This window comes from Herpailurus yagouaroundi, unplaced genomic scaffold (assembly GCF_014898765.1).
Source record: "Herpailurus yagouaroundi ecotype Mexico unplaced genomic scaffold, PumYag 189, whole genome shotgun sequence".
In the NCBI taxonomy this organism is placed as follows: domain Eukaryota; kingdom Metazoa; phylum Chordata; class Mammalia; order Carnivora; family Felidae; genus Herpailurus; species Herpailurus yagouaroundi.
Window position 1 is genome coordinate 13,456,416 of NW_024412420.1, and position 13,725 is coordinate 13,470,140.

General features: G+C 44.6%; 1 protein-coding gene and 1 non-coding gene across 2 annotated transcripts; both read right to left on the reverse strand.

The window, feature by feature from the left end:
- Positions 1-7,609: 7,609 nt before the first annotated feature.
- TRNAC-GCA (transfer RNA cysteine (anticodon GCA)) lies at positions 7,610-7,681 on the reverse strand. The gene has a single exon. It is a non-coding gene; the product is annotated as a tRNA-Cys (tRNA).
- Positions 7,682-8,407: 726 nt separating this feature from the next.
- On the reverse strand, positions 8,408-12,322 carry SPMAP1 (sperm microtubule associated protein 1). The gene is made up of 3 exons (XM_040497356.1): positions 11,571-12,322; positions 9,564-9,663; positions 8,408-8,669 (listed from the first exon to the last, which is right to left on the reverse strand). Exons 1-3 carry the CDS (start codon positions 11,775-11,777, stop codon positions 8,512-8,514), a joined length of 465 nt encoding a protein of 154 aa, XP_040353290.1. The 5' UTR covers positions 11,778-12,322; the 3' UTR covers positions 8,408-8,511.
- Positions 12,323-13,725: the final 1,403 nt, after the last annotated feature.

The window sequence follows — 13,725 nt, forward strand, 5'->3', positions numbered from 1 at the left end:
GAAGAGAGAGAGAGAGAATCTTAAGCAGGTTCCACATTCAGTGTGGAGTCCAGCCAGGGCTCAATTCCATGACCCTGGGATCATGACCTGAGCAGAAATCAAGAGTCAGAACACTCAACCGACTGAGCCCTCCAGGGGCCCCTAAAGTCCATATTTTTAACATATCTAGGCCCTTCATGACCTGTCCCTTCTTAACCTCTCCAGCCTCATGAGACTTCCTACCCCTTATTCACTGTTTTCTGGCAGGAAAACTTTTATCTCCCTGGCCAAACACTCTTAACATATTTTAAATACCTAATGCATTATAAATACATTTTAAAAGATGCAAAAGGCAATACAGTAAAAAAGTCACCCACCATCCTATACCCTCCTCGATCAGAGTTATTTTATCTCATGTTTCCTTCAAGTACCTTCTTTTTTAAGTTTATTTATTTTGAGGGGCGCCTGGGTGGCGCAGTTGGTTAAGCGTCCGACTTCAACCAGGTCACGATCTCGCGGTCCGTGAGTTCGAGACCCGCGTCAGGCTCTGGGCTGATGGCTCAGAGCCTGGAGCCTGTTTCCGATTCTGTGTCTCCCTCTCTCTCTGCCCCTCCCCCGTTCATGCTCTGTCTCTCTCTGTCCCAAAAATAAATAAACTTTGAGAAAAAAAAATTTTTTTTTAAAGTTTATTTATTTTGAGAGAGAGAGAGAGAGAGAGAGAGCAAGCAGGAGAGGGGCAGAGAGAGAGAGAATCCTAAGCAGGTTGCTCACTGTCAGTGCAGAGCCCAACGTGGAGCTCAAAATCATGAACTGTGAGATCAGGACCCGAGCTGAAATCAGGAGTTCAACGCTTAATCAACTGAGCCACCCAAGCGCCCCTCCTGCAAGTAACTTTATAATTTTATATTAAATATTTGTCTCGGATCCATTTGGAATTTATTTGTGTGTATTGTCTTTCCAGTTGGCTACACATTTGCCTCAACGCTTTACAGAATAATCTTGTATTTTCCCCACTGGTGTGAAATATCCCTTTATTATATAATGTATTCCCATTCGTATCTGAGTGTGTTTCTGGATTCTCTATTCCATTTCATTAATCCCTCTATTCATATACTATTACCAAACTGTCCTCATTATCATAACTTTTTTTTTAATGACTGGTATGCCTACTTCTCCCTCAATACTCTTTCTCTGGAATGTCCTGGCTCTTCTTACACTTTTATTCTTCCAAGTGAACTTTTAAAGTCAGCTTGTCCAGTTCCAGAAACAGTGCTGTTTTGTTTTTATTGAAGGATATATCAATGTTTAGATTAATTAGAATTATAGCACTTATCACGCTGTTTTATAAATTGCCTGTATTCTTGTCTGTATCCATGTGAGTTCCATAATACTAGAGACTTTAGGTCATCTTTGTGTGCTTTATGCCTGGGACAGATTCTGGTACACAATAGTTGCTCAATTAAGTGTCGTTAAATGAATGAGTGAATGGATTGCTGAATCCTTAAAGGCTCATGTCTGGAGTCAAAGTTGACCAACATATTTTTTTAGGGTATGATCTCATAAAATAACAGTAATCATTAATGTTATTAATAATTACACAAAAATAGGGGCGCCTGGGTGGCTCAGTCGGTCAAGCGTCTGACTTCAGCTCAGGTCATGATCTCATGGCTTCTGAGTTTGAGCCCTGCGTCGGGCTCTGTGCTGACAGCTCAGAACCTGGAACCTGTTTCGAATTCTGTGTCTCCCTCTCTCTCTGCCCTCCCCCTCTCTCTACCCCATTCTCACTCTGGCTCTCTCTCTCTCTCTCAAGAATAAATGAACATTAAAACAATTAAATAATTACACAATAATAAAAGGGGTTGTATATTTGAAAAAGCAATGACTTTGTATGCCATGTAGGTTACTGTGACTTCGGACAAGTTATATAACCTCTCTGAGGGTTTTTCCCCGTCTGTATAATAAATATACTACCACCTACCGTGAAAGTTGTTGTATTACATGAAACAGCATTTGTAAAGCATTTCACAAAGTGTCTGGCAGATAGCAGATGCTCAGTGGATGATAACAATTCTACCATGTTACTAACATCTGTAGAACTTCTTTTCTAGGACTCTATCTGATTGACATGAGAGATTAGGACAAGGATGCTTGTAAAAGTCAATGGTGCCATAGTTTTGTGGTGGAAAATATTTTAATACAAGACTCCCTATATTTGAGGGAGAGAGAACTGAAATTGCAGGAAATAATTTCTTTTCACCAGTGTTTTCCAAATTGTGACCTGGGGACTACCCATAATGGATTGCCCTGAAGGTCTTATTCAACCCTACAGAACCCTGGGCCCTACCCCTGAATCACTGAATCAGACTTCCCAAAGGGTCGAATCCCCAGACTCTAACAAGTTCTTCGTGTGATTCAGATGCACAGTAAAATTTGAAAATGTTTTTAGAATAAGGTTAGTTTTCAAGGAAAAATATAGTCTTGTCTGAAACCAGGAAATGTGAAGGTTGTTTACAAACATCGTGATACAGAGATGCTTCCCCAATAAGGAAAGGCGAGACATCACTGATCAAGAAATTAATCACCGTGGCTGACTTGTGTTGCCTTTTCATCCAGCTACTCATCATTCATCCATCCATCCATCCTTCCATCCATCCCTCCATTCAATAGATGTCAGACACTGGACAAATTGTATTATAGCCATAGTCTGCAAACTGACAAATTCTCTTCCTGAGGTAAAGTCAGGTCTTTGCTACTCCTCAGCTATTCCAGAGACAGATGCTCCAACTTTTGCTTCTTTGGGGCTTGTAGCAACCAGCCCTGTCAAGTAATCATAAATAGCCCCACAGCGTTGACCAAGGTGAACACAGATAGGCTCTGATCAAGTGATCTGGTTAAGCATAGATCTTTGCAGAAAGTGGTGGGAGAGGGAACTTTGGGGGTAAGTTAGCCAAAACGTCATCGAAGTTAGGAAGCATTTCTTTCTTTCTTCCTTCCTTCATCCATCAGCACCTTAAGGGAGAGATGATTATAGGCTAGTTAGCACTATACTTTTGTATGGAAGCTACAAAGATGGAAACTGTTTCTGCCCTGAAGGGGCTTATGGTGTGGAGGTGGTGACAGACATCTAAACACCTGACATCACTATAGTATAACAAAGGCTACAATTGAGAAATGTACAAAGTAATGTATTAACACAGAGAAATAAATTTTTGCACAAGCAGCAAAACATAATGAGCTCTGGAGTCAAAACACACTTGGGCTGGGATACTGGCATGCCACATTGCAAGTCGGGAAACTTTTCTGAGCCTCAGTTTCCCCATAACCAAAACAATGATTTTATTAGTACCTAACCTACCTCATAAGGTTGTTGTGTGTATTAAATGAAGTAATGCTCTGCTCACCTACTTCAGTCATTCAAAAGTACCACTGTCATGATTTTTGTCATGTTCATATAGCAATGACATTTATTTAATACTTTTACTTATATTGGTTCACCTTTTTAAAAAACAGTCCCCTTGGGGGGCGCCTGGGTGGCGCAGTCGGTTAAGCGTCCGACTTCAGCCAGGTCACGATCTCCCGCTCCGTGAGTTCGAGCCCTGCGTCGGGCTCTGGGCTGATGGCTCAGAGCCTGGAGCCTGTTTCCGATTCTGTGTCTCCCTCTCTCTCTGCCCCTCCCCCGTTCATGCTCTGTCTCTCTCTGTCCCAAAAATAAATAAAAAAAAAACGTTGAAAAAAAAAATTAAACAATAAATAAATAAATAAATAAAAACAGTCCCCAACATTTCATTATGAAAAATTTCAAACATTCAACACAGGTGAACGAATTTTACACGGAACATCTATAAACTCACCACCTACATTCTACAGTGAACACAGTGAACATTTTACTATATTACTATACTGGCTTGATCACATTTCTTTCTCTCTATATATAATATATATTTATATTTTTATATATATAATTTATTATGTTGATTTATATAGTTAATATAAATTAGAATTAATGTGTAAATAATAAAAATACAAAATATAAATATATAAATATATATTATATAAAAATATATTAAATAAAATATAAATGTATAAATATAAATTAATGTGTAAAAAATAAAAATATAAAATATAAATATATAAATATATTATATAAAAATATATTAGGGGCACCTGGGTGGCTCAATTGGTTAAACATCCGACTTCACTCAGGTCATGATCTCACAGTTCGTGAGTTCAAGCCCCACGTCAGGCTCTGTGCTGACAGCTGGGAGCCTGGAGCCTTGGAGCTTCAGATTCTGTCTCTCCCTCACCTGCCCACACTCTGCCTCTCTCTGTCTCTCAAACATAAATAAACATTAAAAAAAATTTAAAAATATATATATTAAATAAAATATAAATGTATAAATATAAATTTAAATAAAATATATAAATATATAATTATATATGATAAATATATTATATACAAAAATTATATATGTGATATAAACATATGTAACCTATAGATACAAATAATATAAAATATAATAATTATATTAATTTAATTATTACATATAAATATATATAACTTATATACTTATATATATCAAAATAATTTAAAAAATCAAAATAAATTGCAGACAATACACTTTCTCCTAAATACTTCAGCATGCATATCATTAACTAGAGTTCATATTTGTTTACGGTGTTTTTCATTTCGTGTTAAAGTTACATAAAATGAAATGTATAAATCTTAAGTGTCCATTCACTAAGTCTGACAGATACATACACCGGTGTAACCCAAACCCCAATCAAGAAATGGAACAATGGGGTGCCTGGCTGGCTCATTTGGTAGAACATGTGACTCAGAATCTCAGGGTCATGAGTTCAAGCCCCATGATGGGAATGGAGTGTACTTAAAAAAAGAAAGAAACAAACAAATGGAACATTAACATCATCCCCGTAAAATTCCCCTCATTCCCCTTTCTGGCTAATCTCTTTCCCACCCCCACCCAAGAGGCAACCACTCTTTTGATTTGTTTTCACCATAGATTAGTTGTGTCTGTTCTAGAATTTCATATAACTGGAATAATACAACGTACAATCTTCTCTGTAAGGTTTTTTATCAGCATTATGTTGGTGAGATTCATCCATCTTGAATCAGTAATTCGTTCCTTGTTATGGATGAGTAGGATTTCCTTGTATGAATAAACCACAGATTAAAAAAAAATCACCTTCCTGTTGGTGGACCCTAGTCTGTTTTTAGTTCTGCCTGTTATGAAAAATGTCTCTACGAACATTCCTATCTAGGTCTTTTTGTAAGTATGTTTTCATTTACCCCGAGTAACATTCTAGGAATGGAATTGCTGGGCCAGAAGGTCAGTACATTTCAGTTTTCTTTTTTTTTTTTATTTTTTTTTTCTTTCAACGTTTTTATTTATTTATTTTTGGGACAGAGAGAGACAGAGCATGAACGGGGGAGGGGCAGAGAGAGAGGGAGACACAGAATCGGAAACAGGCTCCAGGCTCCGAGCCACCAGCCCAGAGCCCGACGCGGGGCTCGAACTCACGGACCGCGAGATCGTGACCTGGCTGAAGTCGGACGCTTAACCGACTGCGCCACCCAGGCGTCCCTCAGTTTTCTACCAACTGCCAGATCTTTCCCCAAAATGGCACACTAGTTGACATTCCCACCAAGTAAGAGTTGCCGTCTGATGTTACCAGTCTTTTTCATTTTAGTCATTCTGATGCATGTATGGTGTCACAACACGATTTCGATTTGCATTTATCTGATGACTCGTGATGTTGCATCCGTTTTCGTGGGTTTATCCACCATTTGCAGCTCTTCCTTTATGAAATGCCTCTTCAGGGGCGCCTGAGTGGCTCAGTTGGATAAGCATCTGACTCTTGATTTCAGCTCAGGTCATGATTTCACGGTTCTTGAGATCACTAACAGTGCAGAGCCTGCTTGGGATTTTCTCTCTCCCTCTCTCTCTCCTCCCTCCCTGCTCTTGCTCTCTCTCTCAAAATAAACATAAAAAAAAAAAAGTTTTTGACCTAACGTTAGCAAATGGGAAATCAAGGGGTGTGAGAGAGCAAATTCTTGACCACTAGAACTATAAACCAGTGAATTTTCACGCTCTCTCCTTACAATTGTTTCTTCAAGGAAGGGAAAGTGGCGATACATCCATTTTTGCACCAAACACCCCTCCAATTCAGGGGGACTATCTCGCACTGACAAACTTGATGAGGCAACACTACCTCCTTGCCTTCCTGGCAGAAAACTGCACACACGTCAGGCCATGACTCAACCAATCAAATCTTTTGATAGATAGAGTGTGAGCAGGGGAGGGGCAGAAAGAGAGAGAGGGAGACACAGAATCTGAAACAGGCTCCAGGCTCTGAGCTGTCAGCACAGAGCCCGATGCGGGGCTCAAACCCACAAACCTTGGGACCATGACCTGAGCCAAAGTCAGACGCTTAACCGACTGAGCCACCCAGGCGCCCTGCACTTGGCATCTTGAAGCTTGAGGAAGTATCCTGGAGATGCAGGTCCAGCTGGAACCATACCACGACTTGGTGATAAATGCCCTGAATTGGTGACATCAGCAGTGGACACTTCCTGAGAGAGGAGACCAGAGCTGGATTTCCCTCCTCTGCTGCCCTTCATAGTTAATGCTTTGTGAATTAGGTTCTCCAAACTTCCATCAACACCATGAGTCCCCCCGCCTCTAGGAGACTCCTTTTCTCCTTACAGTGGCCAGAGTGGGTATCTATTCCATGCCAAGAACTCTGACTGGCACAATAAACTACTAAGAGGAAAGTGCCCTGAACCATCTAGAAGGGATTGTGGCGTCAGAAACAACATGTCCATAATAAACTCTTCAGATTAGGCAGAAATGTCCCCTCAAATTGTAGGATAGCTTCACTTAGAAGTTATGTCTAGAAAAGGTGGGTAGGTATTTTTAAAAGATGTTTCTTCCTTGAGCTACAACCCGATGTCTTCCTCTGATAGCTGTGTATGAATATGTCAACTTCCAGCAGACATAAAGCTCCCTGAGGGCAGGGGCCCTGTTTCATCTTTTAAGTTACAGCTGCCTTACATGCACTGGCCTAAGCTCTCAAAAACGCATGTTGTATGATCCTCTTTACCTGTACTCTCATCCCTCAGATTGCTACATTTATGTTCAAAGCTCTCATACCTAATTTTAGATTCAGAATTTCCTTAGGGGACTTTGTCTTTATTTTATTTTTTAATGTTTTTATTTACTTTTGAGATAGAGAGACAGAGCATGAGCAGGGGAGGGGTAGAGAGAGAGAGGGCGACACAGAATCCAAAGCAGGCTCCAGGCTCTGAGCTGTCAGCACAGAGCCTGACGCGGGGCTTGAACTCACGGACTGTGAGATCATGACTTGAGCTGAAGGTGGATGCTTAACCCACTGAGCCACCCAGGTGCCCCAGGGGACTTTGTCTTAATTGAAGCCCAACAAGGTCATCCAGGGGTCTCAGCTAAGTATCCTTTGGAATCTGGGGAGATTAGTGTTTCAATCAAAGAATGCATTGACAATTCTTTGTCCTCTCTAGACACTCTGGCTGGGAGTTAAGAGGTATGGTGCCCTTACTGACTTCCACTTAATGGAATTACAAAAGGGAGGAGGAAGGGGGCACCCGGATTTGAACCGGGGACCTCTTGATCTGCAGTCAAATGCTCTACCCCTGAGCTATACCCCCATGACCTATTATTCTTCTCTTCCTTGTCCACTTAAGGTGACTCAATACCACCAGGTTCCACCCACACCAGAGCTCTGGCAGGCTTTGTGTTCTAAAGCTCCACCTTCTTTTGTATCCATCATCTGCTGTGGCTTTTCTCTTGGTCACCAGTGAACTGGGTGGGGACACTTGAAAAATGACATCCTGGAAACTAGCTGAAAAGGAAACTGATAGAGCACCAGCAGAGAAAATGCCCACAAGCACTGTGTCAGAATTACTAGATCAGAATCCAGAGGCTAAAAAACACCCCCAGATATCCCCTTGTTCATGCCCTGACTCTTGATGGACTGAGGGTAGAGAGGAGAAGGAAGATGTCAGTTATTTTGGATGGGATGACTCTCAGGAAAATCAGGAAACCCTTCTCAGGGCAACCAATGACAATCCCTTTGGCCGAATCCCTTTTGGCTCAGTTCTTGATGGAACATCAGTAGCCGGTGTCTAACCCAGGGCCCTGCTGCTGCCTGGGGCAGAGCTTTGTGGAGGGCTCGGTAAGCAGTGCAGTTTCTTCTTACATGGGCGGGGGAGAACTGAGGCCTCCTTTCAAGCCTGGCACTCGTGGGCATGGAGCGTAAGGGCACAGGCCTGAGGATGGCCTCTCTCCTCCCACTTCCTCCCCAAAGGCTAGAGACGCAGAAGGTGAAGAAACTAGCTGGCCCCGGTCCCAAACTTGGGAAAGAAATAGCACACTTGGAGGCACAATAACATCACTGTTTATCTAAAAGTAGAATTGAGAGATCGTCTAAACATCTGTCTTCTATTCAGGTCAAGGGGTGGGAAGGGAAGAGATGCTGTCAGAAGAGAGGGAATCGGGTGACCTCTCCAAAGACCGACGGGCGCTGGCGGAGGTCTGGGGTGTTCCTGCGATAGCCAAACCGACCATTGAACCCGTTGATCATTTTCAAATCAGCATTGTAGTTATCATGCCCTGTCACCTGCTGGAGGGAATGCCCTTGGGGGCACAGAGAGAAGCCTGAGCCTGCATTCAGCCACCACCCCCCTCCCGCTTGCTTCCCCCCACCCCCCCGCCCCCGCCGTCCCAGGGCTGGTATAGAACATGCTCCCCATGTCCCAGCTAAAACCTCAATCCTGGAGTGTCTCAAGGGTCTTGATTAAAAGCCAAGGGTTGATGAAGTCAAGGAGACAGCTTTCTAGAAACCAAACCACATACCACGAATAGTATACAGGAGGAGCGTGAATGGTATGTGCTAGCACAGGAGGGGCCAGAAGATTCTGGGCTTGGCCGAACTTGCCTTGCTCCCAGGAAGACTGAAAACATTTCACCCTTGCTTCTGACCCATCTGGAGAAAATGGATGAGCTCACTTTGGCCAAATGGTGCATACGATCATGTGACTAGAGTGTGGTGAAAGGGCGATGGGGTTGGGTGGGAGGAGGGTTCACACTGTCAGAAAAACAGCTCTCAACCCTGCCTTTCTTGTTGCTAAGTTGGGCTCGGAAAAGGAGCAGGACACAGCCCGCTCAGGCCGGGAGCAGTGAGGGGAACATGGGTTTTAGAGTTGGAAAGAGTGGAACTCTGATCCCAGCTAAGCCCTTCTTGGCCAATCACTTTACCACCCTAAACTTCCGTTTCCCCGGCTGTAGCACAGGGATAGCGTGAGGGCAGAAAGCATCTGACATACAGTAGGCACTCAATCACTAAATATAAGGAGCACAGTGACACCATCTGCTCATGCATGAGAAGAAAAGCTGGAGGATGCAGTCCTTGGGCCTCTTCCCCTGAAAACAGGGCTCTCTGTGGCCCGGTTTCTCTCTCTGAACTGGGGGAATGCACATCACTCTTCCAAGTGGGTCCATGGTGAGGCTGGAAAGCCAGGTGGCACTTGCCTGCCCCTGCCCAGTTTCTCCGGTTCAGGTATCTCTGTCCTTGCCCGAAGATGTGGAAATAATCCACTATCCAGCCATCCCTGCCTGTGCCCCCGAGATCCTGAAAGTGAGGGAGAAAACAGACTGTCAGCCACCATGCTGAGAGGTGCACACGCAAACTCCCTTTGGGCTTATTTCGGGGAGAGAGAAGAGGTCACAGCCAGGGGTAACTGGGCCAGACAGATTAAATATAAATATACGTATTGACCTATTATCTCTCAGGGAGAGGCAGCATAGCTGGGCAGTTAAGGGCTGTCTGTTGCCAGACAGACTGGTTCCAGTCCAGCTCTGCCACTAACAAGCTGTGTGACCCTGGGCCAATGACACAGCTTTTCTGGACCTCAATTTCCTCCTGGCTTTAAGGAGGGTTGCTGAGAGATTTAAGTGAGATAGTTTCAACAAAGGGCCTGGCATAGTAAACGTTACTTAATTTACTTTAAAAATATGCATTATTGGGGCAACTTGGTGGCGTAGTCGTTAAGCATCTGATTTTGGCTCAGGTCATGATCTCACAGTTTGTGAGTTCAAGTCCCACATCGGGTGAGCTCGAGCTCTGCTTCGGGTGAGCCCCACTTCTGTGAGCCCCACTCCCTCTCTCTCTCTCTGCCCCTCGCTCACTTGCACACTTCTCTCTCAAAATATAAACAAGCAAACAAACATACATTATTTGGGGAAGCCTGGCTGGCTCAGTCTGTAGAGCATGCCATTCTTGATGTTGGGTGTGTAAGGTCAAGCCCCACATTGGGGGCAGGGTTTACTTAACAACAAAACAAAAAAATAAACAAAAATCCCCATTATTATTTTTTTTAATGTTTATTTCTGAGAGAGAGGGAGAGGGAGAGAGAGAGCACATGCGAGCAGGGGAGGGGCAGAGAGAGAGGTAAACAGAATCTGAAGCAGGCTCCAGGCTCTGAGCTGTCAGCACAGAGCCCAAAGCGGGGCTTGAACCCACGAACTGTGAGATCATGACCTGAGCCTGAGCCAAAGTCAGAGGCTTAAACCACTGAGCCACCCAGGAGCCCCAAACCCCCATTATCTCTATGCAAATGAAGTAATACCTACTACAAACAGTTGTGATGGTTAAATACTTACAAATGGAAAATTTAAAAAGTGTGCACACCATATTATTTTCAAGTTTTTAAATACTCAAGTTTTTCTCCTTTTTCCTCCTAGACTCTGGTTCTGTCATAAAAATTACATGAGTAATTACACGTACACCCTCAAGCATGGCACATACAGATGTGTCCATATACATGCGATATACACGCAGACACAAACACTGAGATCACACACAAAAAACCCAAGATTTGTTCCCAGAATAACCCCCGCTAAGCCCTCCTCTCCCCTACCCATACCACTGTGACATATGGAGACAGAAATATTGGAGGCAAAGGTGTTGAAGCCATCAGCAAATAGCGTCAGGATCTTTGATCCCGGGTAGGACTCTGCTGAGAAGGGGCAACATCCACGAGGGGAAAGGGCTGGGGACAGTGAGGTAGCAGAGGTTCGGGAAGCTTCCTTCCTGCCTGCTCACAGAAGGTCCCATCGAGGGGGCGCCTCTGCAGCTATGACGTCACCGATGGAGGGCGCCCCGCCTGGCAGGTGTTCGCTGAGGTCACAAGGATTTTCGCGCTCTTAGAGAATCTGTGGTGCGAGATCACCCCAAGGTCGGGTCCATGACGTCAAAAAGGACAATGACACCGATCTGTTTGGGAGAGGCCAGGTTCCAGGCCCGTTCGCTAAGGCTTGCAGAAACCCAAAATGGGAACATTCTCAAATTCAGGGATGGAAAGTGATTTTGTGAGCCCAGTGAACTCAATACCTGTCATCCGCCTGCGCCAGTTCCGGGGGTTCAGTAAGAAAACCGAGGAGGTGGGAGGGCCCGCCCGAGGGGTAAAACGCCCCGCCACAGGGTCGAGCTCTGTGGGGACAGACAGTGGGATCGTCCGGGGCACTCTTATAAATAACCTGTTCAGTCCGGCGCAGCACTGGCGGAACCACGCGGCTCCGGAAGTATCGGCGGGCGTGGTAGTCCTGCTGAGCGTTGTAGGGCGGAATCGCCGACCAGACCTTGGGCCTCAGGCGCTCATAGGTGCGGGCCATGGTGCTCACGGCCACACCATCCAAGATGAAGCCCTTTTCCAGCCGCAGAGGACACTCGCACACGCGCGACATCCCAACCACTACAGCCTCCGAGGGCCTTTCTGGTGGGAATTGAGGGCCCTAGGTAGGGGCTCCCCTGCGCATTGTGACGTGTCAGAGACTCCTGAGACACAAACCCTATGGCCCCATCTAATAGGGTAGACCCCCAGGGCTGTGAGGGAAGTTGCTTGCGTGGCCGTGAGGTGAAGGATGACCAACAGGAGGCCACGCAAGAGGAGTTGGAGATTGAAGAGGGGGATTCAGAACTTGGGCAGTGTGAACGCAACTGGGCCCCACCCCCACCCTACTATATACATTTCCCAAACTCCGTCTCCTTGAGAAGCTTGTTTGTACCCAGAATGATCAGAAAGTTCAGATAGCATCTACTTCCGACTCTCATTTTACACAAGTGGGAATTGAAGCTCAAGAAACATTGGGATATTCCCTAAACCCACTTAGTGGTGGATCCAGAGCCAGAATTCAGGTCTCCTGACTTCCAGGAAGTCCTCGTAAAGCACTTCTCCCCACCCAACCCAATTATTTCCATCAGCTAGTATTCCTCCTCCAGCTTAAAAACAACAACAGGGGCGCCTGGGTGGCGCAGTCGGTTAAGCGTCCGACTTCAACCAGGTCACGATCTCGCGGTCCGTGAGTTCGAGCCCCGCGTCGGGCTCTGGGCTGATGGCTCAGAGCCTGGAGCCTGTTTCCGATTCTGTGTCTCCCTCTCTCTGTGCCCCTCCCCCGTTCATGCTCTGTCTCTCTCTGTCCCAAAAATAAATAAACGTTGAAAAAAAAATTTAAAAAAACAACAACAAAAACAAACAAACAAAAAAACAACAAAAAACACAAGAAACCAGCAGGTTGACACATTATCCCCTGGCTAATTTTTTTTGTATATGTGACAGGATATAGCAAACCATGAACAATGATTTCCTCTAGTTGTTGTGACTACAGGTGATTTTTATTTCCTTCAACTTTTCCCCTTGAAGAAGCTCTTACACAGATGGTTTAACCCTCAAACTACTCCTCACACCCAACTCTGAGATGCGATTATCCTACACGAGACAACAGGATCAGAAGTCTTTTATATTCACTATATGAAGGCACATGTATTAGAAAAGGTTGCTTTATATACGCAGAAAACCACTAATTCTGGCAATACTCAGCATATCTAAGGTTTCTATACCATGAAAGGCAAATTCCTAGAAACCTGAAATTATAGGTTAATGTCTATAGTTTGAGTCTACTCTGTTACAACTTGAAATGGACCCAGGCAGAACATGTAAGACATAAGACAAGGTAGGGAAGAGACCCAGCCCTCACTCCTATTTGAAGGTGAGAAATTTCACATGTAGAGTTCACACAACAGGATAAAAAGGACTAATTTTACATCTCATGTCACATTAAAGACTTCAATCTCACCAGGCTGGAGGATAGGGGGCAGGAGGAAGACAGGTCTGTTTTAGACTTCTGAATGTATTTCTAAAACAAGATAGGCTCCGTCTAGACAGCACCAGATCTCAATCTTGGCTGCTGCACCTCGGAATCTCCTGGGGAATCTTTAAAAGGTACTGAGGTCTGGGTCCTACCTCTATAATCTGACTTAACTGGCCTGTGATATTGCCTGTACATGTCTTTTTAACTCCTCAGGTTGAGGACTACTTAAATCTAATACATTCCATGCAGAATCTTGGACAAAAGGGTAATCTTACGGAGTATGTGCTGGGGTCCTTACATACTCTCATCTCTAGCCTTACAAGAGAACACTTAAGGCTGGGTATTTTCAGAATACTGTTAATCTTGGGGCTCCTGGGTGGCGCAGTCGGTTAAGCGTCCGGCTTCAGCCAGGTCACGATCTCGCGGTCCGTGAGTTCGAGCCCCGCGTCGGGCTCTGGGCTGATGGCTCGGAGCCTGGAGCCTGTTTCCGATTTTGTGTCTCCCTCTCTCTCTGCCCCTCCCCCGTTCATGCTCTGTCTCTGTC